The sequence below is a fragment of the Protopterus annectens genome, chromosome 11.part0, assembly GCF_019279795.1.
Source record: "Protopterus annectens isolate FY-2018-M chromosome 11.part0, PAN1.0, whole genome shotgun sequence".
NCBI lineage: Eukaryota > Metazoa > Chordata > Ceratodontiformes > Protopteridae > Protopterus > Protopterus annectens.
The window spans coordinates 1083519596-1083546518 of NC_056745.1; the positions used below are offsets into that span (position 1 = coordinate 1083519596).

Sequence of the window (26923 nt, forward strand, 5' to 3'; positions counted from 1 at the left end):
CATTTTACACTGTTGGAGAAATGGATAGCTATGGTACTTTCCTAGCTCCCTCCTGCATTTTCCTGTTTTGCTTTCCCTTTATTCTTCTCCATGCTTGCCCTCCAATTCACCACTTTCCTGTCTACCCCATTTTAATATCTATAATCTTGTCAAAAAATAAAATCACACATAAGTAACAAAACAATGCAGCCTTTCACTTTTTGGCCTCTATGTTTGCACGGAGCTTGGCATCATGCACCAATGCCAAATGGTGGTTAAAGCCTGACGTGGTTACCTCCGTGCAATTACGCTTAAACATGTTGCGCTATGTCAACACACAGCAACACATGGTGAATTTAGTATAAAGAATAACACTATAAAAAATAATTTCATTGCATTATCCTTACTTATTTAAAAGTATTACATACACCTGGATTCAAACCCTATATCATCTGGGCTCAAAAAGAAACCTTCTTCTGCAATAGTTTCTTCCTTCTGTTGTAGAGTTTGTTAATGGCAGGGGACCACCAGACTGCTTGCTTTTTTGGAGGAGAGCATCTTGGTTCTGTTGGGTATGGCTAGTTCCATGCATGTATGTACGTGTTTGTACAGTGCATTGGTGTATGATTTGGCGGTCATGCACCTATTTTCTATTTGCATGGGTGCCGTGAAGTTAGCCACCTCTGTTTTTAGGAGCCCAAAGTCAGCTTTGGAGAAGTTTTTCATGGTGGTTACTTTTGCTGGTGGTGTGGGTGAGATGTGGATTTCCATGGTAATTAGTCTGTGGTCACATCTAACCAGGGAGGAATTGACTATTGGTGTTGAGCAACGGTTGCCCATGTTTGTAACAACCAGGTCAAGGAGGTTTCTTCCTCTAGTGGGGGTAAGAATGACCTGGTCCAGCACATTGGAATTAATGAATTCCAGGAAGCGTTGGGCAAGTGTATTGGTGCAGGAGTAGTTTTCCCAGTTGATGGAGGGGAAGTTGAAGGCAGTATGAGACTGTTGAGTTGGACCCTAATAGTTTCCAGGGTGCTTAGGAATGTGGAGTGAGAGTCTTGGTACATGGTTAGGGACCTATAGCAGGCTATGACCTGAATCACCGCCTTACCCACTGTTAGTTGTACCTGAAATATCTCTGATGCATTATGCTGGGCTACTAGTCTGGAGGTGTGCATATCCTTTATGAATATGGAGATGCCACTGCCTTTGGAGCTTCAGTCCATGTTCCACTGCTGATGTCATCCAAGTTGCCCTGCAGCCTTGTAAAAGTCAGACTTGTGCTATGTCGCTTGTACAAAATACAGAATTCTCTAGTCTGTGTACTTAGGTAGGGGTTCTGTTCTCACTGCAGTCAACTGGGAGATGTATGTGGGTGTGTGTGTGTGTGCGTGTCTATCTAGTCAGAGGAGCATAAGTGTGTATCCTGCAGTTATCACTCCAATCCCATCAATTGCCAATATTTTGACACTTGTATATGCCTACAAATCCATTTCATGCAGGCCTCCCAAAGTCTTCTCTCCAACATCCACTGCAGTTTCTTATAGTTAACATCAAAAATCCCAGTTAAAATGACACTATCCTTCGATGGTTCCCTTCCTGAAATAGCCACACCATCAGGTGTGATGTCTGTCTGGGTCTCCCCCAGGCTACCAGACCCACATGCCTGTATTCAAGCCTGGTTGCATGTAACTGCATGCACACAATGTACTGCATTATCAAAATCATTCCCTATCAAGACATCAAAAGGGATATCCTCAAACACCTACTTGCTTGCTTCCTTTTCCACTCTTCCAGTCATGGTGAAACCTGACCAAAAGCATATGGAATGGGGTCATTCCTAAAGCTCTGACTGGAGTGGACTTCCTAAGCAAGTACTGTTCCTCTTTAACCACTGCAGGATTCACAATGGTTATATGTCAGAGGCTGTGCCTCTCTTAGCAGTGACCTGTTCTCCATCCACTAAGATAGGATATAACCTCTGGTGATAGTTTGCTCCCCTGTTTTCTCCAGAAAACTTACCACTGGCATACTGTTATTCCTACATGATGGCTGCCCCACCTTTTGTTCCCCACCTTGCCTCCATGGACATCTATATGATACATGGCCCCATTGGTTACATATCAAACACTTATCCCTTGATCCTGGTCATGTACCTGAACGACTGGCTTCCCCTCTTACTGGTGTACTCTGTTGGGGTGGTTTCGGCTTGCCACCATGAGTTCCCTTATATCCATGTGCAGCACTGAGTATCCCCTTCCTATGTAGTGATGCCCTGTTTGCTAAGTAGAAATCCCCCTTTTTTTCCCAGCTCATCCACAGAGTTACACTCTCAGTCTGCTAACCAGATTCTCATGTCCTCAGGCAAAGTGCTAAGGGCTTGTTCCCTCACCAAAAGATCTACCAGCCCTTCAAAAGTGGTGACCTTACACCCGCTTACCCACTTATGAAAATAAGTGCTTAACTCAGCAATATAATAACACACATTTTCATCTGCGTTGTGTCTATGCTCAAGAAACTTTTTCCTGTAAGCTTCAGGTGTTAACTTAAACCACTCAAGTAAACAACATTTGACTTTATCATAATTTAAACAATCAGTATCAGACAATTTAGAAACAGCAGTTACAGCTTTACCATGGAGTAAGGTGGTCAGGAACTGTACTGAGAGCCCTTGGTCAACATTATATTGTTTACATCTTTCACATATATGAATACAACTATCAAAATTATCACCCTTTGTGGAAGAAATTTACTGACCTTTATTGCTTCTGGGGTTCAGTTATTCCCTTCCCCATTACCTGCATGACCCTGGCAAAAAGTCAGCATCAAACTCCCAAGTTGACACTGTTTGTCATTTTCTTCAGTCTCCAAATGCTGCAGTCTCTCTGTTGATTCCAATTACATCTGTTTCTCCTTTTCTTCAGCCTCGAAATGCTGCAGTCTCCCTGCTCATACTAGTTCCAAACATTTGGCCTCCAGTTCAAGTCTCTAACTTCAGATGGATTTTTAAGGCCTCTGAGAAAAAGGTGAACTGTCTTGTTTCTGAGGGCTGCAAATTCCCATCAACAGACTGGTTATCCTCCTGATTGCTGGTCTGAGCTGCGACTATGGCAGAAATCACTTCCTCTTTAGTCAGGCTGGCATGCGCTAGTCCTTTGGCTTTGCATACCTTGGCCAATTGGTTCTTTGTCAGCTTCCCATAATCCTCTGCTGACATATTTGCGTGCTTTCTCTGACTAAACTAAACTAAACTAACAAAAAATTTAAATAGAACTGTTGTTAAATGAAACACTGAATGTTTACCTTGTGGCTGCTTGAGAGTATACCCACCTTTAGTGACAACTGCCTACAAGCTACAGAAGTTCAATTAATATCCCCCCACTGCTCACCAATATGTGACGTCACCAATCTGGACAAGTAATCATAGAGCCTGAATCCTCACCACTGACACTGGAGAGGGATGTTCACTTGGAATACAAATGGATACACTCAGTATTTCCAGATGGAGACCTCTCTGCATTAAGCACAATTGCCCTTAGAGCACACAAGGGAACACACTTAGGCCAAGGTCTGGGTTTCTCTCACTCTGTCTCTCCCCAGGTCCCAGTAAGGCTCCTCACTAGCACAGCTGTAGAATTAAGTCCTCAGCCGAGTGCCTAAGCCAAGTCCTCCACCACAATATCTGTGAAACCAGTGCTTCATGTCCCTTCTCCAAGTAGCTGAAGCACACACACACACATACACCTGAGAAAGGCTGGCACAGATTACCTGCTCTACCAACTTTGCCCAGACTATAAGGTAGATTCACTGCCACCAATCAGTTACTATAAGGGTCTTAAAAGGGAAGTTAATATTAATACAAATGGTAATGTTGACCAAGCAATAAGACTTTCAGGAGTAGCCACAGTATCGCCAAATAAATATAAAGTATTCTCAAAGGTTAAAATATTTTCTAAAGGACCAGCCACAATGAAAAGTTTGAATATATTTAATAATAATAAATAATAAAAGAACATGAAAAGATGAAATATCTATTTACAATATACACCAGTGTTTCAGACACAGGAAAAATTAAAAATAACACAGCTGGAAATATTCACACTATTACAGAAAAACAATACTTAACTATTCTCACTACATTTTCCTAACTTCTTTAGAGAATTACTATTCCTGGTCACTTACTAGACCAAGGCAAGATGAAGTAGGTGAGGGATCCTTCTATGTCAGGTTCCAAGAAACAAGACTGGCCAGTCTGACTGATAGCCTTCTCAATATAACATCTAAATATTATTTCTGGGATAGCTTACAGAATGACATAACATCTGGTCATCTGACTTTGTTTCCCACACTATCACCCAAACTAGAAGCTGCCAGGATTTAAGCACCTACGGTGGATATAAAAAGTGCACACACTCCTGTTAAAATGCCAGGTTTTTGTGATACAAAAAAATGAGACCACAATAAATCATTTCAAAACTTTTCCTACCTTTAATGTGACCTATAACCTACACAATTCAATTGAAAAACAAACAAATCTGATAGGGGAAAAAACATAAAAAATAAAAAAAAACATACGGTATGCTGGTTGCATAAGTGTGCACATCCTTAAACTAATACTTTGTTCTGTGTGCGCACCCTTAAACTAATACTTTGTTGAAGCACCTTTTGATTTAATTAATGCATTCAGTCTTCTTGGGTAGGAGTCTATTAGCATGGCACATTCTTGACTTGGCAACATTTGCCCACTTTTCCTTGCAAAAGCGTTCCAAATCTGTCAGACTGCAAGGGCATCTCTTGTGCATGGCCCTCTTCAGGACACCCCACAGATTTTCTGTTGGATTTAGGTCTGGGCTCTGGCTGGATCATTCCAAAACTTTAATTTTCTTCTGGTGAAGCCAATCTTTTGCTGATTTGGATGTCTGCTTGGGGTCATTGTCATGTTGAAAGGTGAAATTCCTCTTCATCTTTCTAGCAGATGCCTGAAGGTTTTGGGTCAAAAGTGACTGGTATTTGGAACTTTTCATAATTCCCTCCACTTTAACTAAAGCCCCAGTTCCAGCTAAAGAAAAGCAACCCCAAAGCATGATACTGCCACCACCATGCTTCACCGTGGGGATGGTGTTCTTTTGGTGATGCAAAGTGTTGTTTTTCTGCCAAACGTACCTTTTGGAATTGTGGCCAGAAAGTTCAACCTTGGTCTCATCAGACCATAACACATTTTCCCACATGCTTTTGGGAGACTTGATGTACTGTTTTGCAAATTTTATCTGGGCCTGGATGTTTTTGTCTGTAAGAAAAGGCTTCCGACTTGCAACCCTACCTCATAGTCCAGACACGGAGAATATGGGAGATTGTCACATGTAGTACACAACCAGTACTTGCCAGAAATTCCTGCAGCTCCTTTAGTGTTGCTGTAGGTCTCTTGGCAGCCTCCCTGACCAGTTTTCGCCTTGTCTTTTCATCAATTTTGGAGGGACGTCCAGTTCTTTGCAACATCACTGTTGTTTCATATTTTCTTCACTTTTTGATGACTGTCTTCCCTGTGTTCCATGGTATATCCAATGCTGTGGAATTTTTTTTGTTCCCTTCTCCTGACTGATACCTTTCAACTGTCAGATCCCTTAGATGCTTTGTAAGCTCTCTGAGAACCATGGCTTTTGCTGAAGCAGGCAACTGAGTAAATGTCAGGAAAATCCTACTAGGACAGCTGAACTTTATTTGGGGTTAATCAGAGTTTCTTTAACTGGTGGCTTGTGTGTACCCAAGAAGACTGAATGCTGTAATTAAACCAAAAGGTGCTTCAACAAAATATTAGTTTAAGGGTGTGCATACACAACAAAGTATTAGTTTAAGGGTGTGCACACTTATGCAACCACCATACTGTACATTTTTTATTTTTTATATTTTTTCCCCTAATAGAGTTGTTTGTTTTTTCAACTGAATTGTACAAGTTATAGGTCACATTAAAGGTGGGAAAAGTTTTGAAATCATTTATTGTGGTCTCATTTTTTTATATCACAAAAGCCTGGCATTTTAACAGGGGTGTTTACACATTTTATATCCACTGTATTTGCTACCATGCACACAGACAGAGCTTTGCTCAGATCTGCTGTAGCTCCTGGAAGTTATAAAACAATTTCAAACCTCCACCCTTCCAAAGTACCATTTAGCTCCCTGCTAGAGACAATAAAGAAGGCTTCCTAATATTTGTTTGCCCAGACATTTTCTCTCTGGCTGCAACCAGAACTGTAAGATAAAATCCTTATGGTCTAATTTAATTTCAACTATTTTTCAAAGTTAGCTGGGACTGACATTAACCTCTTCTCTTCCAACATCCTCTTTTAAAACATATACATTTAGTTCAGTTACAGTACAGTCAGGACCCACTGTTGGTACATTTGTAACACAAGTAACTTTAATAAATAAATTTTCAACTTAAGTATCTGTACAGATCACTGTGATATATAAATGACATATAATTCTTTACAACATTCCAGCTAGCTGTGCTGGAATGTGTTACACATGCACTGACCTACTTCTCCTGGCATAGGTGGTAAAACCTCAGATCATCACAGACACCATGAATAAAGTTAAAAATAATCTGTTCAGGTGTGTCTGAGTAGGTAGGAGCTCCACAATATGACTTAAAAATGTAAATGACTGTATATAAGTAGTAATAAAACATGACTACTCAACAGCATTGCTGAGTTGCAGCAAGCAAGTAGTTTTCTTTCTTTCCAAATAGCTACATACAACATAGGCACAAGGGAAAATGTTATGTTTATAAAGGTTTGACTTAGACCACTGACTTAACATGGGAAATCACGACCTACCATATTTAGTAAGACTGTTTTCCTGAAAATGGGTTGCTTGTGGAGTCTGAACAGCAGTGTATCATCCAAGGTATGAAGAGTTTGAAGCAAGCTAACTGCTCAAGAAGAGTGAAGTCTAAGCAACTAATCTCTCAAAGACAAGGTAAACTACACTTGTTTCCATCTGTTAGGGAAAGACAGACAAAATCCTGACATAAGCCAATAGCTGACACAAGACTGTAAACTTAACAGGCATCTGTATCAGGACAGTTGGAAAAAATGAGTTATGCTGTTCTGTAATGTGTTTATAGAGAGAGGCTGCTGGAAGGATGCTCATTTTAGGCAAAGGAGTCTGTTAGAAACATATTATTTCCTTTGAAAATATGGAATTTCAGTATAGTATGATTGCTGATAAGAATCAGTAATTTTCCTTTTTTCTCAAAAAGTTTTAAATAGCTATGAGGTTGGATGACCAGAAGTGAGGTTCTCTGAAAGAGATATCTCCAGTGTCTGGGTTTTGATATATTCTTGTTATCTCTGAAATCTTACTTGAGCATGTCTTCTAATGACTATATTGATCACTACAGACCTAGATGTAAGATCAACAGAATCATAAGAACATTCTGAGGTATGTAAGAGGCAACCACTGCCATACATTTGGTTAACACCCTGACAGCTTAGGTCTATGTGACCTTTTTACTCTTTGGTTTGAATATTAAAATCATAGTCTTAAAACTGGTAATGACTAGTTCTGACCCAAAAGTGTAGAAATATCCTGGACTCCTTGTCAGTTCTGCTGTGTACGCAGAAACATGTAAGGGTAGAATGCACCATGACCATCCATACTCAGTTTTTAACAAATTGATTTAGGCTACTGAAATCTAGTATGGGCCTGAGGTCCTTTGATTTCTTGGAGATCAAAAAGAACATTGAATAAACCCCGGATCCTCTCTGGTGTAATAGGGCCTCTTGGGTGTCCCTTTTTAGAACAACGTTTATGGTCTCCACTTTTGCTGCCCTTTTTTGACAGGCTAGGAAGTGGAATGCAGGATGGTTTTATCAACAGGTAAAAGGGATTGAAACTGCTTCTGAAAACTATCTCCCTAACCCATTTATGCTGCATAATGGCAACCCACATAGTTTGATGCAGACAGAGACAGCCCCTGACTGCCTCGAGCAGTGAACTTGATGCCCACAGCAGACAACTATGTTGCTTACATATTTCCATTTTCTCTTTATCTTGGGACCAATTGAAAGGGGAATTTGTGAAAAACACCTTAAAGTTCTCTATAAAGTCACGTAGCTAGAACTAGGCATAGCTTTTCATATTGATGCCTGTCCCCCTGCTCTAGCCACTCCATTAGCTACATTATGTAATAAGTGAATGGAGAGGGAAGGACTATTAAACATAGTAGACACCTGTACCTCCAGCTGTATAGGGTATGTTTACAGCTAGATCAAGCTGAAATCTGTTCATATGCATCAGGTAATTTAAGGCTCAAATGGTATAGGTACCCAATATATAGTTCCATCTCCCCATTGTATCCATTCATCTGGAATCATTATCTGGAGGATAGACAGCCAGGCTCTCATTCAAGGACTTTCATTTGGTTGCCATCACTATAACTATGGAGTCAGTAATGGGATCCTTGCTCTAATATGGCCTGTCCTTAAGAGGATGCAGTACCCTGTCAGACTTCCTTGAAATGGGCTCAGCCACATAGGGTTATCAGCAAACACTTCTGATCCAAGCTGCTCCTGTCATCAGTAGAAGAAGCCACCCAGATGCAGAATGGGCATATCATAACGTCTCCATCAAGATATCTTCATCTGGGAGAAGGGTCTACAGGCCAAGTACCCTTCTGCCTCTTACATTCCAGACTTTCACCAATTTTGGGGTCATCCAGAGGGGACTGTGGAAGTCCTCCACTTCATCAAGATCTTAATCCTGGGATAGAGATTCTGAAGGAGAGTTGAACTGCTTCTGCTTGCACTTTATCTTCCTTAGAACCTCAGGCTGGGAATCTACTGAAGGGAAAGAGACTTGTTTTGACCCTGAGGGGTGTGTTCCTGAGATTTTCTGATGCCCATGATAAGTGCCAAAAGTCCTACAATGGTTGGTGTCAATGAGTGGAGGCAAAGGAGGTGCTGTGTATGATATGTCATATCTTGACAGAGCAGTCAATTTCTGCAAAACTTTAAATGTTGACAAAGTGCTTGAGGGTGGAGGCATAACAGGTACATAAGCCAATCTCAGTGTCAAAGACTTCGACATCAAATGTGGTCCAGCACCAAGAGACATCAATATCAAGGTCACTCTTGGACTAGACAGTGATTTTGGCACTGAAAAGTGAAAAGCAAATGTGCTAGATTCAGTTAACTGCCCAAAAACATTAGTGCCTATACTGGTGCCAACTACTAAACCGTGACCTCCTGAAGCCTATTCATTCTCAATACAGAAGAGGCTGATACAGACAGTGATGAGACCAAGGAAGACAGTGCTAAAGGGTCAAGCCCTTTCAACACTGACATGCATGACTGGTAGCTCAGAATCTCTGAGTACCATGCCAGGGAAAGGAGCAGAAGATGCAGAATGCTAAAAAACAAAGGTAATCCAGAGGGCTCGAGTGAAGTCTGGTAGCCCACCTGTGACCCACCGGTTGACGGGACTAACAAGAAACAGAGTATAAAAGATAAATCCAGATAAAATCGATTTAGCTAGCAGATATAGGAGACTCTTTCTCTGATAGCCTCCCCATGGGAGAAATAATGACATTTTGTTGAAGTTTCCACTAGTTCATTCAGTTAAGTAGGTAGATGGATGAGTGTTCTTGTCCTAATACATTACATTCAAAAGGTCGGTTATTTAAAGGCAATTACAGACAATGGTGGGAGGGTCCACAGGAGATGACTGGATGAAAATCTGGGAGATGAGAAAACATGGAGCCAATCCCAAAGCTTAGAGGTTAGTCACTTATTTGAATATTCCTGAAAGACCCACGTGGGTTTACCAGCTCAGCAGCCTGTGGAACCTCATTCTTAGTTAAAAAGTTTTACTTTTATTTTAACTTTTAAACAAACCATGACAACACATTATGAGCTACAACTATAGAACTATATTTAAGAAAACACTTTCACCTGAGCTTCATCAGGTCCATCTAACAGAGTGGTTTAGACTTTAAACATTGAAAATGCCTGTTTTTATGGGGGCTAACCAGACTTTATTAGTCTGCTTTGTAACACACAAAATAAGAGGCTGTGTCTGCATCAGTTGGGCTCATACTCCTTGGAGCCAAATATGAAAGCTTTATTTCAGAACTTGTTTACAGTCTATCACATGTACTATGATAGGGTGTGCCCACTTTTACGGGGCTCATTATCTCCTGACATATTATATGAAAGGCTAATATTCTCTTGTATAACAAAAATGTTTTACAGTGCCTGCTTATAAGAGGCTCATATAGATGATTAATGTGGCTGGTCCCCATTCTTCTTCCTCTTTATGAAGACAGACCTTTTTATATGCAGGGGAAGCATTCACTTAAAGCTACACTAGGTAATTCCCATTTTTGAACAATACATGCATCCAGAGAAAGAGCATACAGTGTAAAACAAGTCACAGTGCTCATTTTTTTACAGAGCTCATGGATATGCACAAGTATGAGGGAAAAAGTAAAACTAAGTAAAGTTTGAGACCTCAGAACCTTTTGTATAGGCTTTCTGTGCCCATGGAATAAAATTCCACCAAGTGCTGAACTGCAGAATATACAAAAACTCTTAATACACATAAGAATCTCAGATCTTCTTTGAGCATAGGCAAATTGTGCCTATGGTGTAAAGAATAATGCAGTGTGGAGTGGTGCCCTGGAGCAACAATTTTAATTGTTCTGCAGATTATAGAAATTTTGTTAAATGGAGACCCAGTGGCTACAGTATCTATGCCTGCTTACTGTGGGATAGCTGCAGTGAAAGGTGGACTGCCCTTGGTCCTAGAGCAGGGTTTTATGGTACCCCAGACAGGGCTCTTTACTGTCAAGCTTCTTCCTGAATCTATGACTTACTGATGGCTCTTCTGTTCAGATTCTTCCTGTCTTCGGGTTGCAGCTGGTAAAGTTAGTGCTATGTTAGATAGCTATGTGCCTGGCTAGATAAAGGGTTAGAAACTGGGATGGATCAGGTGGAAGGGCAATTAACCAATCTCCTGATAAAGGGGCTGGTGCCATGGGGCCCAGGGTGGGGTTAGGTGATGTAAGAGGCTGATGTAATCAGTATGGAAGTGGGCTGTCAATCAAACTGGGAGGGTAGAGTTTGGCCACCTTTTCTTACTCTTAGCACCAAAAGGAAAGCTCAAGTCCCAAATCAGTAGCAGAAAAAAAAGGGTCTATATCATGACATCGAAAAGACCGGTAACTGAACGGCATTAACATCGAAAATGCAGTTTATAGAAGATCATCTTATGGAGGGCTGTGCCCCCGCTAATTATATATACCAACTCTGAGATCGCACTACAGTGAGGAAAGGGCAAATTTTCCGATCTTCACTGTACAGCGATCTCACAATAAACACCTCGATGAACGGCAGTTCGATGTGAAATGTTGTTCGATTACTGGTCTTTTCAATTTGGTGATAAAGACCCAAAAAATACATGTCAAATAACTGAAAGTTGCTGTTTAAGTTTGTGCACATCATGAAGTAAAAAGAAAACACTTTCAAACCCATGCCAGTTAAGTTTTAGATTTGTATACATCTAGAGATCACACACACACACAAAAATAAATAAATAATAATGTGGCTTGTTTGTAGATGCAATGACACAGTAGGCACATGGAGTTGAAATGATTCACATCCTGCACTTTGAATGTATTAATATTGAAAAAACTCCAATGACAGGCATTGACTGTAAACCTCAGTGACTTGATACCTTCAGTGATTAATCAGAAAATGAAGATGTGTATGAAAGTCTAGAAATCAGTACAGAAGATTAAGGCTATAAGCTCTTAATGAGTGTCTTGCTTTAGCCAAATATGCAGAGTTTGCTTCTTTCCTACCTTCATTTGCCTACTGTGTGACTGAGCACGAAGCTTAACCAGACAGTGCTCTTGATGCAAAATAAATCTGTTTTAACAACTGGAACTCTAATTAGAATTACTGACTAACTTTACCACACAAATGGAGAGAGACATATGCACTTACTTATAGATTTCATAGATTCTTACTAAGCTAACTGCCCTTACGAGCCATTTTAAGCTTAGCCAATTATCCCTTGTGAGACTCAAACCCTGAACTTTGTGTTTGTAAGGCAAACACCTTCACCATTAGGCCACCCTCCCAACCACTCCAGGTTAATCCTTGGAGTGTGTACACAGTGTGTTGATGTACCGATAATATGTTGCTATACTGCTCATCAACATTATGGTCATTTGAACAGTCAAAACATTGACAGCAAAATATCTAAACTATAAAACATCTAAATATAAAATACTGACAAAAAAACTAAAGTTGTACTAGAGAGGGGCTTATGCCCTATCCCCACTGTTGTGCGACCTCTGATATGGTATATACAATTAACAAGAGGTATGGAGGATACGGGTGGCGTGCCACCTGCAAAAACATCGACAACATCTGACAAAATCTAACCAACTATAAAACCATTGACAAAATCTGACAAAATCAAACCGCATATAAAACCGTCTGAAAGTTTTTTTATCACCTTTAGTCATAGATACAAATGCAAGATTCACACTTTGTTGAAAAAAATAGTTGAAATCACATTTGGTAGAATTATATTTAGTTATTTCTATTACATTTTAAATGCACAGATTCACAAAACACAGAAGGGAGAAATATAACACTGCAAGTGTTTTCACAGGTGGGTAAGCCCCCCCTTCACCCCAATGTGGAGAGAAGCCCCCCAACTCCCCCAAACTTACATATACCAACTCCACAGTTACATCAGCTTAGAGAAAAGAAATATCTCCTAAAACAGTGGAATCACTGCTAGCACATACGTAGACATCACACCACCAGGGATTTTCCACATAAAAACTGACACAGTTCACCAAACCAACATTACATACTGAATATAACCCTTACAGACTAACTTTATAAAGCACAGAGGAAAAAAAAAACAGGAACAACAACATAAATTCTGCAAAAATCAGCTGACTTAACCACCTCTCAAAGTTCAACATGAAAATACATCCACAACTTGCATGCAACCTAATGTGATTCTGGCAAATGAACATTCTAACAAACATACCATGACCATATATCAGATGACATATTTCTGGACGATTACTTTATATTTTTGTCTGTAGAGGACTTCTTATTATATCTATGGCTCTTTTAAAAAGAATAGAGTGTATTTGTACAAGGAAGATCTTACACTTTTACACACAGTATTTCTCAGCAGCTGGAAATCATCTACAGACATTGTCAAGATCAGTGCTAAAATAATTCAACAAAATTTGCAGCTAGCAGCTATTCTCCATTCAGATAAATGCAACAAGCAATGATTCAAATCAGTTGACTGCTTCCTGTACTCATTGATTGTGCTACTTCCTGTACTGTGCTTTCTGCTACTACTTGCTGTATTTTGTGGAGGTGGAACCTACACTTGCTACTTCCTGGTCACTGCACTCATTGAAAAGAGCAGGGGAGTTTCCCAGTGCCCTGGTCAAATTTCCTCTACACAGTAAGAACACCATCTGAGGTCTTCCCTAGTTGGACAAACCCGTTCAAGATAATGTCCATAAAACAAATATAGCATAGCTTGTTCCCAAAAATGATGCTAGAAAATTGTTATAAAGTCACATTACGGCTTATCAGGTTCCCTATAAGTTTAGTATTCCTTGCATTCTAGCTGAAATAAATGGGTCATTATGGGTATCAGTTCACCTACCAAAATAAAATAACTGAAAAGCTCTGAATTCAAAAACAATTGAGGGGAAGTTACATCTCCCCTAAACCAAACCAGAATTAAAAAAATAAATTTACCATTAACTTTAGATTCCTGATGACCCATGTTGATATAGCATTTTGTAGTGTGGCAGCTGTAACAAGAATCCTTAAATTAGTGATATTCTCTGGTGGGACAAACACTGGTACTAAGTACCTAAGACAGGAAAATGATGAGCAGTAAAATGAAAATGGAACTCGCCAAACAAACATTAAACACCTTCTGCAGAAACTGCAAAAAGAAATGCTCATCTAAACATCTTCCATGGACAGTGTTGCCACTCATAAAATTTGAGCGACTAGGAGAAACAGGTTTTTTAAACTGAGCAAGCCACAGTTTTAATGAGATATATGGCTTTCAACTGTGACAAAGTCCAGGACTAGTCTGCAAAAATTTGTTTTAGGTTCTATAAAGAATCCTGAATAAACAGCTGTTGTACTAATATAAGGCTTTTCTTTATGAGCAAGTCTTATGCTAGAGGTAATATTCTGTGTAGATGTTAGAAATGAGGTCTATGGGATAAACTTACTATCCTATATAAATTACATTTGGGAGACCATGAAACAATCATTTGTCTAACATGACTTGTTTCCATTGGTTGGGACAGTGGGTGAGCTTCTGGTTACATGGTTACTGTGTTACTGTCTTTTTGTTGCTGTAGGTTCTACTGGTTCACAAAAAATGGTATTTTGATAATAGGTAACACAGAGGCATAACGTTTCTTTTATATATGGCATTGCTTCCTTTTCTTCTCAACATCACAGAGCAAGTATTCTGCTGACTGCCAAATTGATGTTTCACAGTTCAAGGAAGTATCTAGAATATTAACAATCACATCTTCAGAGAAAGTCAAGAGTCCTGAACCAAACATGCCTGCAGAATGCAACAGGACTAACTACAGATCTCAGTGAGGCATCAGCTTTGACATATGCATGTTACTGAGCTGTATAATCATTGCATGTTTACTGTTATCTCAGTTCCTTATTGCTGTCTTCCAGATTTGGCAGACAAACCTAATGAAAGATGAAGTTTTGGAACTGGATTGCAGTCTTTTAATTTATTCCATTTTATACTTTAAATAATTCAGGAAATGATGACAAAATTTCAAATAACAACCGTAAACTGCAAATCAACACATAAACAAATGCCTGTTTAATCTAATTACACAACAGTTTCTTATATGTATATCATACGTATATGGTCAGATTAGTTGAGATAAAAATTATTTCACTTAATCTGTTACATTAGAATCTGTCCGGATGAAGTGCAACAAGACCAACATTTCTTTCCTGTGTGACAACAGTATATATATTAAGATGATTTCAAGATCAGCTGTTTAAACAAATCTGTCCTGTCAGCTGTGCTGTGCTATATGTAATGTGCTGGTTTTCTTTACGTGGTCACAGAAAGGAAATCATTCAATAGTGTCACAATGGGACATAGCAGAAACGCCGGTGGTGAAGAATGTGGAAAATCGACTAAACAACTTAGTTTGGAACCTATCTTTGATTGTTTTGACAGAAACGCACCTTAAACTTTTATCTAGAGGTCTCTTGTTTATTCCCACCCAGAGAGCTGATTTCATGGAGGTAATTCTGAGTTTGAAGTCCTTTACAAGGAGCTTAATGTTGAAACTGAATTTTAAAAAGAATGTGACTGATGATATGCTTATTTACTCCTAATTTGAATCCTTTAGTAGCAGCTTTTGAGAAATTATAATGAGTTTTATGGGCTGACTGATTTAGATAATAAGAAAAGTAAAAAGTTTAAAGACTATAATTTAACTAAGGATGAGTTCAAATAAGGACATTTTAATTAGACCAGCGGAAAAAGTTGGACCAACTGTAGTATTAGATACTAAGTGGTATGATACAGAAAAGGGGTCATTGCTGGCTGATGTTGATTTTTATGGTAAATTACCAAGAAACGAGTTGAATACATGATTTCTGATGTTCAATGTAAGTTAAAGTCTTTATTTATCAACACAATTACAGATAAGCCTTTATTTGATTACTTCATGGTTGGCAAACCACTCATACCAATAATTCATGATCTTCCAAAATTACATAAGGATCTGGTTCACCCACCATTATGTCCTATTGTGTCTGGACATCAATGGTGCATTGAACCAATGTCCATATTCATTGAAAAAATATTTAGACCTTTTTTGGATTCCTTTATATTTATTTTGCATGACACACAGCATTTTTTGAAAGATTTGTTTCTTAACACAAATGGACATGTGTTCAGGACTAATTTTTTATTAGCTACCCTTGATGTTAAGTCTTTATTTACAGTGATTCTGAATGAAATTGTCCTTAATAATCTTAAATGGTATTAAGTGAGTGCACTGATCTTACTGTTGATAAAATCAATCTATTTTGTAATCTTTTGGGATATATTTTAGAGTATAATTTTTTTGTTCAATGACATTTATTATTGGCAAAAAAATGGCATAGCTACGGGCACCTCTTGTGCCAATAGCTACGCCAATATGGTCATGGTGGTTTGGGAGCTTGAGCATGTTATAAAGGTACCTTTCAGTAAGTTGATAATTTTTTATCTGAGATTTGTTGATGACATCTTTTTAATTTGGGGTAGCAACTTGGATGATTTTAATGTTTTTGAGAGGTATATTAATTCAAGTACTCATTTTCTTCATTTTTTCTATGTTCTCAGAGATGAGTACAGATTTTTTTAGATGTGAGGGTTATCGTGGATGGTAGGATTTCAACCAAGCTGTATAGCAAATCCTGCCACTGCAATCATCTCCTATTTCGTGACAGCATGCATCCACCACATATTTTTAAGAATGCAATTATAAAAGTCAAGCTTTCAGAGCCTCTAGACTTAATGCTGATGACAATGATTTTTATAGTCAAACCAACAACCTGGTCAGGTCATTTATTGAGAGGGGATACACTGAGCATGAAATACATCATACTGTAGAGGAAGTAGTACAATTAAGAGAAGATTCAGTTAGGCCTTATTTTACACGTAGTTATATGAGTACATGTGATAGATTAAGTAGATGTGAGAAAAGTTATTTGAAAGTTCTAATATATTATACTAGTAATGCTGATTCATTTATATGAGTATTTAAGAAGTTTTGGCCAGTGTTAATTACAGATAATGAGATAACGGAAATACTAGGGGAACAACCAAGATTTATATTTAAGAATATGAAGTCCTTAAAAAAGACAGTTATGCTACCCAAGGAAAAATGTAGGTTCTAGCAGTTTGAGTTATACCAGACCATGTGGTATATGTAATATTTGTAGACATTTGGATAGTACAGACACTTTTCTCCATCCTGACCAGCACAAGAACTATGTTTTTAATGTTGCTGCCACTTGTGAGTCTATGCATGTGGTTTATTTAGCTTACTGTGGTGCTTGTCATAAGTTCTATGTAGGTAAGACAGATATGGCTCTAAGGAGTACAATAAGAGAAGACTAGTACCATATTAACAATGGTATAATGACTAATGCCTTAGCTAAGCATGTTAAGGATACTACAGTACAACATAGTTCTAAGTTTTTAATTACAGGGAGAGTTTATGAAGATAAATGTGGTGGAGATGTGAGAAATCTCACAGAGCAACTTGAAGCTAAGTGGATTATCAGACTTAGGGGTGATTTTGGCCATGGTCTTAATGATAAGATCCATATTAAACCTATGCTCAAAGTCAGACCATTGTTTAGATATTTTTTTAAAATATTTTAAAGCAGTCTACATATATATGTATGTATATATATGTATGTATATATATATATATATATATATATGTATATATATATATATATATATATATATATATATATACACACACACACATTATTTTCATATCTTATTATTTAGTATGTACATATTTTTAGATATCTACAAACATATGTATATATTTTTATATATTTTATATGTTCTTTAAGGGTTGTTGTGTCTTTTTTTTTTAAATAAGAATGTTAGCACTTTAAATTGTGTGTGTGCTTATCATTGGTCAGGTATTTAATTGATCATGTTATTTAAAGAAAGGTTGATTGTGCTTTTGGTACATCTGATGAAGCAGTGTAGCTGCAAAAGTGCTTATATTCTTTTATTGGTAATAAAGCTAATCTATACTGGATTATTTAGTCATGGCTCAGTCCACATATTTTTTGGGAATTGTTTGCTGTTTTACATTGGTTAGTGGACTGGAATACTGGTGTTTTTTTGTGTTTTTTTTTTTCTTTTTTAAAATTATTCACTTAATCTACTACATTAGAATCTGTCAGGATGAAGTGAACAAGACCAACGTTTATTTCCTGTGTGACAATGGTATATATTAAGATGACTTCAAGATCAACTGTTTAAACAAATCTGTCCTGTCAGATGTGCTGTGCTGTATGCAATGTGCTGGTTTTCTTTATGTGGTAGCAGAAAGGGAATCATGAACCTCTCACAATGATCCAATAATGTCATGGAAGGAATCAGTGGTGACATAGTCCAAGCCTTAAGCTTTAACGCTTTCAATAGTTTTTAGTATCATTTTCTTAAGTGATAATTTTGTATCCAAGTTTTAGAACTCTTTTTCTCCAAAAGAAACACTGGGAGGACAAACAACTTATCAGGACTGCTGCGTACCAGGCATGCATTTGGTTCATGCAGGCACTCCACTTGAGCCAAATACAAGTCTTCTTCAGAAGATAGTGACAAGAGCGATTTTTATCAGTGAAGAAGCAAGTACAGGCTAAATCTTTTTCAATGATCCTGAAAACCGACACATGGTACAGGAAAAAGCACACACTGATTTATGCTGGTCTAATGCCACTGTTACAAGAACATGTACCTATAAAGTCTCAAGTCTAAAATATTCTTCGACAAACTGACAACAGTCTACAGACAGAAATGTGATAGGATCAGATTAGTTATGGCAAAGAGTACTGTTTCATAACTAATTTGTAAATTGCTTGTACAATGAATAAACAAAAAACATCATGGAGACTCTCACTATCTGTGAAGATCAATTAATTTTTGTCCATTCATCTTACACAGTCCATGCTCTTTGCCTTCTATGAATGTTTTTCTTTTCTAGGCCATTCTCTGTCACTGCCTAGCTTGATGTTATGTTCAACCCAACAGACTAATGCTCCCCTGGAGGGACTTTTTTGAAGAGGCTGAACTTGGACGACTATTAAATAAAGTACAGTTGCATGCATTACACTTACCATGACAGTAGATGCTCGAATTTCTCACTGTTGCAGCAGTCATTTGGTTATTATGGGTTATATCCTGCCCTCACAAAGCTCTAGTTCCTCAAAAATTTTCACTCTGTTGATTAGCGAGCTCAGTGGAGGGAAATCAGTTGCTAAAATGAAGAAATCATCAGGACTTTCTTGCCCATATAAAGAGGACAGCATACTCATCCTGAACCTCTAAAAGATACAAACAGTGAACCAAAAGCTTTATATAACAACTGTCCATTTATTTACTTAAACTGATTCCATATAGAAATATGAGGATGGTGGGTGAGTCTACTACAGCAGTGAAGAATTTGAACATCTACTGTTACAATAAGTGCAACTTACACAACTGTACTATGTTAATCATTCTCACTACTGCAGTAGCCTTTTAGCTATATGGTTCATTACCAATTCCTATCCAGCCTGGGAGGAGGAAGGATAAGGGTCTAGGTGCTCCTGGAGAATGTTCTTAGCAAACCAGTTCTGGACCAGGAAATGTATTCCAGTTTGTAATACTTGGTAAAAGTATGCACATAGGATCAAGTTGATGCCTCTTGAAAGGTTCTAGACTCCAACCCATTCCAATATGCCATCATTGATGACGAGGTTCTAATGGAATGTACTCTGATAATGCCTGGAACTGATTTACCATGGAGGGTATAACAAAAGGCAATAGCCAAGGACAACCACCTAGAAAAATTGCTTCTTTCACCATAATAAGAAATAAACCAGCTTTAATAAAGGACTTAGCTCTGTAAAGATAGTACCTGAGCTGCCTATGCATGTCCAGATTATACAGAATCATTTCAACTCAATTCCAAGGATCTGGATAAAACATCGGCAGATTGATGGCTTTATTCAAATTAAACTCTGAAACAGCTATGGGCATAAATGAGTGATTTGTTCTTAATGTGATCCAGTCTCTATGGTAGACCAGATAAGGTTCACCCACCATGACAGTTTGCAACTCTGATAATCTTCTTGCAGATGTCAAAGCAATAAGGTGTACAATCTTCCACATGATGAACCTCAAATCCACCTGAGGAGCTGGTTCAAAGAGAGTTATAATTAACTATTCTAGTACAAAGTTAAGAACCCAAGAAGGAGCCACCCATGTTCAAGGAGGCCTATGAAGAAAATTCCCCTTCAGAAACTGTTTTATCAAAAACAGAGAAGAGAGGGGAGGAGCCATGGGCAGAGGTCATGAAATGGTTGCAAGATATACCTTGATTAAGGAATAAGACAGGCCAGAGATAGTAACTCACACAAATATTTAAGCAGCAGTGGTACATAATCCTTGATGGGACCCCAGTTATCTGCTAGGCACTAACTGGAACATTTTTTCACTTGCCAATATAACATTTAACAGTAAGAAGTTTTCTTGCCTTCTTTAGTACCTGTTTCACATCCTTATAAAAGAGGTGCCTAAAATGGATCAAAATGAATCATCTAGGCAGTTAGTTGAACCTGTTTGATATTGGGGTGTATTAAACACCCCATCTTGTATGAGTAGATTCAGTCTGTTATGAAGCTTGAGGTAAATGCCCTTTGCACGTAAAAGGAATACACCAGTGGAACTTAAGAGAAGAAAATGAGTTGTCTGAGGAACAATGGTTGGCCAATATAGGTTCACTCATCAATGGCTGAGTTGCTGACTGACCCCACAGTGGTGGCAAGGGCTCTTTGTTGTGTTGTTTTTTTTCTTTTTAGATACAGCAAAAGAACAGCCAAGCAGGACTGAAGTAAGTATCCAAACTGTAGCTGAGAACGAGGATTTTAAGCCAGTAAGCAGTGCTGGAACTAGTTGGCTGGAAGGTAGGCTGTCACACAAGTGCTCATAAGTAGGACACACACACCTACACTTCCCTCCACAGTCCTATGTTCTGTAAACTGAACATGAAAATACTAAAATCCCTGTCAGAACACAGCACTTTTATACAATGTACATTGACAAAATAAAATAACAGGTAAATTGTCGCTAAGTGTACAGAAGCACTAAATACATACAAAACATTTTCTACCCATTTAAAACACTTTTCAATTTTTACATCCTGAAAAATAAGTTAAACGTTTGCATAAACAGTACACTTTTACTACAAAATATCCCCCACATCAAAAAATAAGCCCTGATGTATAACCCAACAAATTTTAACACAATCATACCATCCCCATAAACCCTCATTGAATCTGATGACAAAAGTCCAATATAACGTGGCTAAATATGACCAAACAGTAAGCCAAAGCCCACTTTGACTTCCAGAATGTGTCGGCAGACCACTCCAATAAAATATGCTCACTTGTAGCTTGAAACCAAAGTAAGAACATCACAGGCTTGCTGTACTAAATGTACAAATGTTGACAACATGACTTAAATAAATCCAAGTGACTACAACGCAGTCCCGAGAGGTGAAGTCCATAAAAAATTAAACATCTCTTCAATAAAAAAACAAGAATAATTCCAGTTCATGAATAATTCTCCATTGGGGAAGCCAACAGAAAGAGGCTGCAGCCACAGACACAGGCGGTGCAAACACTGAGCCAACAACGAGCCTAGCATCCAAATCTTCCAACAAACGCTCCCAAGTAGGGCAGGTGCAAATGGCCAAATAACTGTCAACATCCAAAAAAAAAAAAGCAGCCAGCACCAAAGTGTAGAAAGCACTCAATAACTTGAGGGAATCATTACAGATTCCGTTGTTCAACATCTAATGGTTAGGGATCCTAAGAAACAGTATCTTTATCTACTACCTAAGATACATAAAAGTTTGGATAAGCCTCAGGGCAGGCCAGTTGTGTCTGGTATTGGTTCCTGACAGAACCCTTATCTGCATTTTTGACTCAATACTTAAAACCTTTGTTAAAATTGATAAGAGCTAGATTACAGGACACCCCACAATTTCTTAAAATTGTTTTGGATACAATATTGGAACCTATGTGGCTCCTTTGTACATTGGATGCCAAGGCCCTATATACTAATATACCCCACTGGGCTGGTTTACAAGCATGAGAATACTGGTTAGAGAGAGCCAACTTGTATCCATCTGGTTTTAACACCTTATTGATCTGTATGGCCGAACATGTTCTAACCAAAAATGTATCCTATTTCCAAGGGGAATGCTATTGGCAAACACAGGGGACTGAGATGGGGGTATCCTTTGCCCTTATTTATGTGGATGTTTTTATGGGGTATCTAGAAGAACATCTGATATACAATGATGCACATAATATATACTTGACTGAGATCGATATTTGGAGGAGGTTCCTTGATGATTGTTGGTTAGTGTGGTGGGCAGACAGACAATATTTAAGGGAATTTGTTCAATATTTGAATGATAATAAGTGGGGGATTGAGTTTACGTTGACTTGTGATCTTCAACAAATTAATTTTTTAGATGTTACCATCTCAAGAAATCTTGATCATACTTTAAAAACTCAGGTATACAGGAAGTACCCCCAATATAATAATCTATTGTTTGCTTCCAGTCTACATCTGTTCCACACCATTAGGGACATAACAAAATCCCAATTTTTTCATATTAGAAGAATGTGTTCCACTCAGGAGGATTTTGAGTTCTATAAGAGGGATTTAACACATAGATTCTTGGTCAGGGGATACGAATCCATTGATGTGGTGTGTGCCAGGGATTGGGCCTCCCAACAGGAAAGATCACAATTGTTGGAATATAAGAACAAAACAATGAATGAGGAGGGTGATACTATCAGGTTGGTGACAACCTATGGGATTAACATCAATTTATTTAAAAATGTGGTGGCTAACAAGTGGAATATATTACTGGCCAATGAGGAATTGAGCCGGGTGTTACCCTCCAGGTTCTAATTTTCCTTTTGAAGGGGGAGGACCCTGGGTTCATATTTTTCTCATTTCAAGCATGATAATATCAGGGGCACTTTGAGTCATCAGTTAACGATCACAGGGGACAAATTGCTGGGATCTTTCCGCTGTGGACACTGTTCCTTCTGTAAGTTTATGTTAAAGTCAAAACAATTTTCCAGTAAAAATACAGGCCAAGTGTTTGACATTAGTTTTTTTGCTAACTGTGGAATAGACTGGGTGGTCTATTTAGCTTGTTGCACCTGTTCGGCCTTCTATATAGGGCAAACCTCCCATCTTTATGTACACGTATGTCAGAACATTTTAGTGACATACGTAATAAACGAATGACTAATGCTCTCTACAGACATTGTACATCCCATAACACTGCAAGATTCACATTCATGGTTATTGATAAGATTCAGGGGGACAGAAGCAATAAAGTAGGTTGGCATTCCATCCTAAATTACAAAGAAAAGAAGTGGATAATTAAGTTGGGGGGGGGGCTTTTCTCTCCAGGTCTAAATGACCAATTATAAGTGAATAGAGATATTTTCTCCTTGTGGGATATGATGTAACAGGAAGGAGGAATTATTTAATTAAATTTATACTTGTGGTTCCCGTCAATATGGTTTGTTCACTGAGGAAGGCAGAAATGCTGAAACCGTTCTGATTATTGTATGGATATGGAGCTGAAACTTTTATTTATTAAAAGTTATTGAGTGCTTTCTACACTTTGGTGCTGGCTGCTCTTTTTTTGGATATCTATAATACTGCCATTATGTGAAAAAAAAATCAACCAATACATCTAATTGTGACAAATGAACTACTATATGCAGTCACAATCAGAAAAACACATTGTTAATGGTGGTGATATTGAATGTGGGGACACAACTGGAGTAAACAGGTGAGAATCACTGTTTTTTTGGATGTGTACATGAAGAGCACATATCTTAATGTCAGACCACCAAGAAAAAAAATCTACATTCACGCTGAAGTTTTGCTAGTTTGTTTCATCATATTCTTACAAGGCATTTCCATAAAATGAAGACATAATGCAAACTATATAAACCACTCCCACAAGAGGGGAAAACATACTGGACCTGATCATCATCAACATGGGGACTCTATGCCCCAGACCAGAAGTGTATCCCTCACTGGTAAGATCAGACCATAAACTAATCTCACTGGATATTCACATCCCGACCCCACCCCCATACCCAGAAAACCACAGTGAAAAACTTCTCTAAAGCAAATTTCACACTCCTCAAAACCGAGGTGGAATATTTCAAAGCCCCCAGGCCTGTGGATAATACGGCCCAGACCACAAAATCCTTTATAAACACATTCTATGAACTCCTTCAGGAATGCATGGATCATGCAGTCCCAAATAAAACCAAGACCCAATCCTCCAAAAGCAGACGTCCTGTCTGGTGGACCCCAGCCATAAACAAACTATACAATAGAAGGAGGAAGCTACTACATGACAGAGCAAAATCCCAAAAAGGGAAGGCATCTCTGATCAGTATTAGCAAAAAACTACGGGCACTCATAAAATCATCTAAGGCCAGCTTCGAGAGAAAAATTGCACAGGACACTAAGGATAATCACAAGGCTTTCTTTAGTTATGTTAGGAACCTGGGTGGGAATTCCCAGATATGCTCAGAATTAGTCCAAAATGACAAAAAATACACCGAACCCACAGACACTGCCAACATCCTAGCTGACAGGTTCAGCGCAAACTCCCCCCCCCACCAAAAGGGCTAATATCTATCCCAGCAGAGTGCTGCCCCCCTGACATCTCAGATGCTCAGGTAAGAGCTGCCCTCTCCAAAGCAAGAAACACAGCATCAATGGGACCAGACGGTGTCCCAGGCTGCGTCCTACATGAACTCCAAGAAGAGCTAAGGGATTCACATCTAGATCAGGGAAGGTCATCATGCCTCTTTACTCATCCCTCATCAGGCCCATAATTGAGTAAAATGCCCCTTTTGGGATGTACCTTACCAGACACCTGCAGCAACTGGAAAGACCCCAAAAGTACCTCAACAAGAGGATCAAGGGGCTCAAACAGATGCCGTATGCTGCCCGGTTAAAGAAACTCCAGCTCTACTCAGTGGCATACCGCCTGCTCAGAGGCGATCTGTGCCTGACGTATAAAGCCATGTCCAACCCGGAATTAATGGACATGCTGCACCTCAGAAAATCCAAATCCCATCGAGCTACGCGCTCGAGGGACTTAAACCTCAGCACTGAAATAAATAGGACATGCTGGAGGGACAGATTCATAACCCAGAGGCTCCCTTCACTCTGGAATAAAATCCCAGTCCAGGTTAGGCAGAGTCCCTCATTGACTCTCTTCAAGAGGAATCTTGATGAGTGGATGGGAGATCGTAGGTTTACCCCGGGTATCACTTCTGTGTCACTGTTAGACAGAGGCACAGTATACTAACCTCGAAAAAGGGCATAGCAAAATTAATTTAAAATGGGTGGTGAAAGCCATACACACTCTGGCTAGGCTTATAAATGCCCTAGGGCAGATAGCCTAGTATGAACCTATGAACCTATACAGTACAGAAAATCTGCATTATTTTAGTAAAGAGTAAAAGAAGCACATGGAAGACCAAAGTACAAAGAGCAAATGATAAAAAGTTAACCAAACATGCTCCCTCTGCCTCATGTAAACAGATAAATACCTGCACGTCAATGAAAGTTAGTTCCTTGCAGTCATTAAGTCCTTCAAGTGCTATTAATCCACAGCGTCTTAATGACAAACACCTGAGCTGTGGACACAGTGAAAATGTTGATAAACTGAATCCTGGCAAGTCTTGAAGTGCAACTGTTGTCACCTATTGGGGAAAAAAAATCTGTTTAAGTAAAAGCATATAAGGTGCTTATTTAAATGTAACCCACCATACTATACCCTTATCTTAAACAGTTCTGTAAACAAAATGCCATACAACCTTCCAGCACACTGTACACATGTTACATAGAAGTCTGTCCTTACTGCTCATTATTTTCAGAACATTAGGTACTTAGTCTGCTACTATCACATCTAGTTCACAGTAATCCTCTTGTCATGATTATACCTGTATGTCTCACTTTTCATAAATGAATTCACCATTGAACTCTGTAGAATCTTTAAGTGGAGTATAAACTTAGCAATTAGTGAACTTTTTAAACAATCATATCTTTTCTAAACTGCTCTCTCATGTTCTGCCCATTATGCAAGTCGACATAGCTCAGCAAAGCCATTCCAACTACCTGAGACACACGGAGTATCTATAGACAAATAACAGATATGTACTCTCCATATCAGTTAATTTGTGATATGTCCTCTTTCAGTTTGCCCAGGTCTTGGTTATCAGCTTCTGCAACTTTTAGTCTGGGTATTGCTCTAGCCAGCTCTCATACTCAGGTTCACTATGCTTAGCCCTTGTTTGCCCCCAACCAGAGTGCAAGCACAATCTGTAAATCAAGAAAACAAAAACATGATGTATAAGGATACACAAGTACATACTTGCTCAATTCATTATTCAAATATCAACTGCTGGAGGTAACAGCTATGCATACATCCAACCAAAGGAAACCAAACCCAAACAGATCAGTTAATATGGTGAGTATATATCTGATCCATCTGGTATCATGGGGGGGGGGGGTCCTCAGTGGGTCTAAGACTTAGAAGAATACTCAGTCAGTGGATGGTGAAAAGCCAAAGGCTGAAAAGGCAAACACCAAAATTCCAAAGGAGGACAAAATCTTGGGAGTCAAAGTGCATGCAATACTTAAAGTTACAGACAGAAAACCAAGTGGACATGGCACAGCTATTCACTTTGCAGACATTTTTGAAGGAAGCAAGGTAAGCTGATCTTTAAATTAACATTTTCCAACATGAGCCTAAAGCAGAGGCCTACCACACTTCAGCAGAAAATGATACATTAAGAAAGCCAGGTTAGTCCTGTCCAAATAAAATCTAAGCTGCTTATAGACATCCATGCAATACATCATGCAGTAGATATTCATGCTGATTAGAATAACTGGGGAAGAAAAACTGCAAGATCTACAACTTAACATATATTATAATCTTTAGTAGTTTTAGGTATGAAAGAAAGACTGGTTCGTA

The 26923-nt window shown here is 38.7% G+C and overlaps 1 protein-coding gene across 3 annotated transcripts in view; it reads right to left on the reverse strand.

Moving 5' to 3' along the window:
• Positions 1–26923, reverse strand: part of LRRIQ1 (leucine rich repeats and IQ motif containing 1) — a 3765329-nt gene that overhangs the window by 2838269 nt on the left and 900137 nt on the right. For all 3 annotated transcript variants that reach the window (XM_044088432.1, XM_044088431.1, XM_044088433.1), the window contains one exon: positions 25497–25649. In XM_044088432.1, the coding sequence (XP_043944367.1) occupies positions 25497–25649 (153 nt within the window). The remainder of the gene's footprint in view (positions 1–25496; positions 25650–26923) is intronic.